We start from the raw sequence: 6589 nt of genomic DNA, 5'->3' as shown, positions 1-6589 counted from the left end.
GCTATGTGATACATATTACAGGAATGAAAGTGCAAACGAAGGCAAGCCAAGGGACAGCCCCACCTGCCATCAAGCCTGGAAAACCCGGTGCTCAAAAACAAAAAAGAAATCTGACCAAGCCTGGGTCACTTGCTGACGGTTTGCTCTAAAGGGAAGGCTCCAGTGGTACTCCCAGGATTTTTATTTCTTAAATTAAAGTTATTAAGTATCTAGTCTGGCTGGTGCTGGTGCGACAGCAACAGGCGGGAGCCCCTCTGATCCTCCCTTCACAGACCTTACACCTAAATGTTGGTGCTGGGGAGAAGAGAACCAGTCAAGGGATGAAAACAGGACAGACAGGTTCTGAGCTCCTGTATGTTTGAAACATTCATATGACTATTATACTCCCTCGTTCCCTCCCTGTCCCACCCCCGTTGCTACAAGTGCCAGGGCTTGATTTACATGGCATGGTATCATGCCTGACATATCACCACATTCATTAAAAGGCTGTGCTGCTCATGCTTCATTTTCAGTTCAGTTCAGTCGCTCAGTCGTGTCTGACTCTTTGCGACCCCATGAATCGCAGCACGCCAGGCCTCCCTGTCCATCACCAACTCCCGAAGTTCACTCAAACTCATGTCCATCGAGTCGGTGATGCCATCCAGCCATCTCATCCTCTGTTGTCCCCTTCTCCTCCTGCCCCCAATCCCTCCCAACATCAGAGTCTTTTCCAATGGGTCAACTCTTCACATGAGGTGGCCAAAGTATTGGAGTTTCAGCTTTAGCATCAGTCCTTCCAATGAACATCCAGGACTGATCTCCTTTAGAATGGACTGGTTGGATCTCCTTGCAGTCCAAGGGACTCTCAAGAGTCCCCCAACACCACAGTTCAAAAGCATCAATTCTTCGGCGCTCAGCTTTCTTCACAGTCCAACTCTCACATCCATACCTGACCACTGGAAAAACCATAGCCTTGACTAGACGGACCTTTGTTGGCATGCTTCATTTTAGCATAAGACAAAGTCACTAACCATGTCACTACTGAGTATCAGAATAACTCTCCCTGTAGGAAAGTAGTGTTACAGGTGTTGCAACCATCATAAGAAGAGGGGAAGATGAGTAGAAAGGCATTAGACTTAGATCTCTGATGTGCCATGAACTCTGCAAAGGAAATAGACATGCTTTGTTCTTAGAGTGCCTTGCAGCAAGCAGCAGCTCAGTCTGAGTTAACAAGGACAGAAGCATCTAAAACCACAGGAAAATAAATCCAGTTCACATAAAGAATTATGGGCACACCTCATTTTATGGCACTTCACAGACATTGCATTTTTTCTACCATCTGAAGATTTTTTTTTGCAAATTGAATGTTTGTGGCAATCCTGCCTTGAGCAACTCTTAACGGCACCCTTCTTTCGACAGCATTTGCTCACTTCGTGTCTCAGCATCACATTGTTTCTCATGATACTTCACACTTCCATTATTATATTTGTTCTGGTGAGCTGTCATTAGTGATCCTTGTTACTACAGATCAGTCAAGGCTTAAATGATGGTTGGCATTTTTAGCAAAAAAAAACATTTTTCATTAAGGCAACTTGTTTTTTAAACCTAAAGCTCTTGCACGCTCAATAGATGACAGTATAGTGTAAACATACCTTTTATATGCACCAGGAAACCAAAACATTTGTATGACTCAATATGTTGTAGTGTCAGCTTTACTGCGAGGGGGGTCTGGCACTGAACCTGTGTATCTCCAGGGTCTGCCTGCGCTGCCCTGGTGGTGCTGATTTCCTTATTCAATTCAGGTGAAGAAAGAAGTTGGTGATGTTTCCATCCTGATCAACAATGCCGGAATCGTAACAGGCGGAAAGTTCATGGACTGCCCGGATGAGCTTATAGAAAAGTCTCTTGACGTGAATTTCAAATCACATATATGGGTAAGTACTTTTTCTTCTCGTTATAAATGTCATTCCCAGGTGGCGCCAGTGGTGAAGAACTCACCTGCCAGTGCAGGAGACATAAGAGATGTGGGTTAGATCCCTGGGTCAGGAAGATCCCTGGAAAAGGAATAGCAACCCACTCCAGTACTCTTGCCTGGAGAATCCCACGGACAGAGGAGCCTGGCAGGCTACAGTCCATGGGGCCACAAAGAGCTGGGCATGACTGAAGCGACTTAGGCTTCCTCTTGTTCTCTTACAGTAATGAAAGTGTTGGTCACTCAGTCATGTCTGACTCTTTGCCAGGCTCCTCTGCCCGTGGGATTCTCTAGGCAAGAATACTGGAGTGAGTTGCCATTCTCTTCTCCAAGGGATCTTCCTGACCCAGGGGTTGAACCCAGGTCTCCTGCATTGCAGGCAGATTCTTACAAAATCCACTGCAGAGTGGACTGTTACAGCAGTACTGGTCTTAAAGCACAGACTTCTCAGTTCTAGCTCAAGCTGTCCTCTCCTGATCCAACTTAAGCTCTACCTCCCCACACCTCTGCTCAGGGAATCCTGCAAAGACACAGCTGCTCTTGTGTCCTAATCATGTACTGACAGCCAGCGTCCTGTCTGGTACCATCCCAGGCACCTTGTGAATAAGCCTTCAAACAGCCCAGTGAGATAAGGGCTCACAGAAGTTAAAAGTGACCATGCTTAGACACGACCAGGTGACCTCATCATTTGCCTAAGGCAGGAACTCCCTTGAAGTGAAAGGAGGCATAATTAACAAGCAAACATCCAGCAGGTCTGTTTGGGGGCACACGAAGATGTACAGTCAACTTTGTTGTTGCTGTTCATTTGCTAAGTCATGTCTGACTCTGCAACCCCATGAACTGTAACACTCCAGGCTTTTCTGTCCTTCATTATCTCCCAGAGTTTGCTTGAACTCATGTCCATTGATTGAGTGATTCCATGCAACCATCTCATCTTCTCTCGCCCCCTTCTCCTCCTGCCTTCAATCTTTCCCAGCATCAGGGTCTTTTCCAGTGAGTCAGATCTTCACAACAGGTCCCCAAAGTATTGGAATTTCAGCTTCAGCATCAGTCCTTCCAATTCATATTCAGGGTTGTTGTCCTTTAGGATTGATTGGATGGATCAAGGACAGCACAGAGATCCTTTAGGACTCTCAAGAGTCTTCTCCAGCACCAGAGTTCAAAAGCATCAATTCTTCAGCCCTCAGCCTTCTTTGTGATCCAGCTCTTACATCTATACATGCCTACTGGAAAATCCATAGCTTTGGCTATGCGGACCTTTGTCAGCAAAGTGATGTCTCTGCCTTTCAATATACTGTCTAGGTTTGTCATAGCTTTTCTTCCAGGGACAGCGTGCCCACCAGCAGCCTGATAACTACGTGCCTTGAACATTAAAAGGCATGGTCCTGACTCTCAAGGAGAGGTGCCCACACTCAAGTTGCATTGTCCTGGCCTTTGCACAGACCAGTCACATTAGCCTCTCCAGCCACGCACACACCCTCGTTCTGCCCCTCCTGGCTCTTGCTCATGACCACGTCTCCCTGACAGGCCAGATGAGTTTCAAAACAAACTGATATTTTAAAACTGAAACCAACAGCCACATGTCCTGTGAACAAAGTTCAGGAAAAATTTGAAATTCAAATATAAGCCAAGGGAGGAAAAAAGTCACCATAAATCTAAATAACCATATCTTTGAGTGGTCTTACTGGTTTGTGGACTGTGGATACCACAATTAAGATTTTCCTGTACTGTTTCAATTATTGTTTTTGTTGTGTTTTTAAAAGTCAAATATGAGCAAATGTAAGTTTGAGTAAATTATTTTTAATAATTTAAATTCCCATTAAAATACTGGAATAACCACCAGCAAAATATTGATCCACAGTTTAAATAAGTTAAGATGGTTACTTGCCAGATATTTAAGTTTGAATGTCCCATTTCCTTCAGGTATTTTTTTGAACTTGAACAACTGTTTTCAATCATGATGATTATATAAACATCTGAAAAAAAATATAATGTGCTATAAAATGTTAAATATTTTACCTTGATCTTCTTAGACTTATAAAGCCTTTCTACCTGCTATGATTGCTAATAACCGTGGACATTTGGTGTGCATTTCAAGTTCAGCTGGATTAATCGGAATGAATGGACTGGCAGGTAAGAGAAATATGGTATTTCACAACCGCAGCTTGAGCAACAGCTCTGAATAATCAGCACTGACTTGGTGCATTAACAATAAATGGTAATAGATGAGGACATATATTCAGTAAGGTAAGTTGTTGAGAACTTTATCATCCAGCGAAACTGCCCAGCTGCTATACTTACACGAAGTTGAACTGGGCACTTTAGAATCATTAGGTCTTATGCAATCACTTGGAATTAATAAAAGACCTAGGTGGGTGGGATAAGGAGGTGGGAGAGAAGCTCAGGAGGGAGGGAGTATATATATACATATAGCTGATTCATGTTGTACAGCAGAAACTAACACAACATTGTAAAGCAATTATCCTCCAATTTAAAAAAAAAAAAGAAAGAGACCCTACTTATAAATTCCTTACATAAGTGATTAGCATAGTCACCTTCCCCCAGACTCACCTGACACTGTAATCAGGGTGTTAAGGAGGATCCTTCTGGGACTTCCTTGTGGTCCAATGAATGAGAATCTGCCTTCCAATGCAGGGGCTGCAGGTTCATCCCTGGTCAGGGAACTAAGATCTCATATGCTGTTTAGTTGCTCAGTCGTGTCTGACTCTTTGTGACCCCATGGACCACAGCACACCAGGCTTCCCTGTCCTCCACAATTTCCCAGAGTTTACTCAAACTCATGGCCACTGATTCAGTGATGCCATCCAACCATCTCATCCTCTGTCACCCCCTCTGTCTTTCCCAGCATCAGGGTCTTTTCCAGTGAGTCAGCTCTTCGCATCATGTGCCCAAAGTATTAGAGTTTCAGCTTCAGCATCAGTCCTTCCAATGCATATTCGGGGTTGATTTCCTTTAGTATTGACTGGTTTTATCTCCTTGCTGCCCAAGGGACTATCAAGAGTCTTTTCAGGGCAACTAAGCCCATGCACCACAACTACGGAGCCCACGCTCTAGAGCCTGTGCTCCACAACTAGAGAAGCCCTGGCACACTGCAAGTAGAGAAAGCCTGCACACTACAATGAGATCCAGCGTACCCAAAAAAGAGAGAGGACCCTTCTGCCCTATGAATTTTCCATAAGTGGTCTCCCCTGGCTGGCAGCTTGGAGAAAATATCTTCACCCCAGGAAACCTAAAATTAACTTTCTTTTGCTGTTCCATTGGTTGGAGACTGGCAGGAATTTGTTGTCACTTCCATGTCCCTTGCAACCGACTTGACATTAGCAGTGGGGAGAGGATAAGACATACAAGATCTTCAGTGAAGAGGGCCCACTGGGGAGCTGGCTCTAGGAAGTCCTGCCCTTCCCCTTGGGGTGCCCCCCGGAGGCTCATCCATCAGAACCCTAATTGCAACACTCAGGTAGCAGACCAGCCAGCTTGGCTGACTCATAGCTGGTTCCAGTTTCATAACACTGGTCTCAGCAAGTACCTCTCAGCTGCCGGATAGGATTCCAGAACCACTTGTCACCCCAATATTAGCAGTCTGTACATGTCTCCCTATAGCCTGGGTCTCCCTGCCTCTGTCCTCCTTAGAATCCATCAGGTATTATTATTACCCCTCTCTCTCATACATCTGAGAAGTCACAGGTCCTTGACATACCACAGGTGTATTTACAGGGCCTGTGAATCCTTTGGTTAGACACAGCATCTCTGTCTTCAAATGCAGGTCTCTCCTCCCTGGCTCCCTTAGAAACAAGTATTCCCAGCATGGGCAGCAACTCCCCAGAATCAGAACCACTGGAGCTGCTACTTGGAATGCAGGTTCCCTGGCCAGTCTCGGGGGTAGAGGAGCTCAGTGAGCTATAGTTCTACCAGACGACTCATATGATCCCAGAGGCGGCTCAGGACCCCTCCTGCCACCTCCCTGCACCCCTTGCCACTTCTTCTGTGTCTTTCCCAGCATCTGGGGCAGCAACTGCCTGATATCCCATGCCTGGCACGTGCAGCCTGGTTCTTGCTGGTTGGAGTAGCTGCTTCCCAGCAGAGCACCAAGGTGTATGTCTTCTGCTGTGTGAGGCAGAGGGAAGGATAAGTCACCTAAATGCCTTTTTTTCTCCTGACATTTCCATTCAGCAAACCGAATGCCCAGGTTTTGACTTGAAGTGAGTGTAACGGAGGACAGAAAGCTCAAAACTGACCCAGATACCACTTCCCCTGCATTTGAAGATAGTCAAGCAGTCGAGGTTGAAGGGGCAGTGTGTTCTTTGCAACCCCATGGAATATAGCCCACCAGGCTCCTCTGTCCATGGGTTTCTCCAGGCAAGAATACTGGAGTGGGTTGCCATGCCCTGATCTTCCCAACCCAGGGATCAAACCCCAGTCTCCTGCATTGCAGGTGAATTCTTTACTGTCTAAGCCACCAGGGAAGCCCAAATAAGAAAAACTTTATTTTCCTTCTGGAAGTGGAAGAATTTGAGTTGGAAGAAAACTTGCTCTGACAGGTATCATGACCAACACTGATCTCTACCGCCTAGACTCCCACTTGACTTATTATTAGTGTATTTTTTTTTTTTTTTTTTT

The 6589-nt window shown here is 45.5% G+C and overlaps 1 protein-coding gene across 2 annotated transcripts in view; it reads left to right on the top strand.

Moving 5' to 3' along the window:
- LOC104987881 (epidermal retinol dehydrogenase 2-like) overlaps positions 1-6589 on the top strand; it is a 17285-nt gene that overhangs the window by 6983 nt on the left and 3713 nt on the right. For both annotated transcript variants that reach the window (XM_010838976.1, XM_010838977.1), the window contains exons 3-4: positions 1782-1913; positions 3985-4084. In XM_010838976.1, coding sequence (XP_010837278.1) covers positions 1782-1913; positions 3985-4084 — 232 coding nt within the window. The remainder of the gene's footprint in view (positions 1-1781; positions 1914-3984; positions 4085-6589) is intronic.

This window comes from Bison bison, unplaced genomic scaffold (assembly GCF_000754665.1).
Source record: "Bison bison bison isolate TAMUID 2011002044 unplaced genomic scaffold, Bison_UMD1.0 scf7180017864108, whole genome shotgun sequence".
Lineage (NCBI taxonomy): Eukaryota > Metazoa > Chordata > Mammalia > Artiodactyla > Bovidae > Bison > Bison bison.
This window is presented reverse-complemented; position numbering and strand designations above follow the sequence as displayed.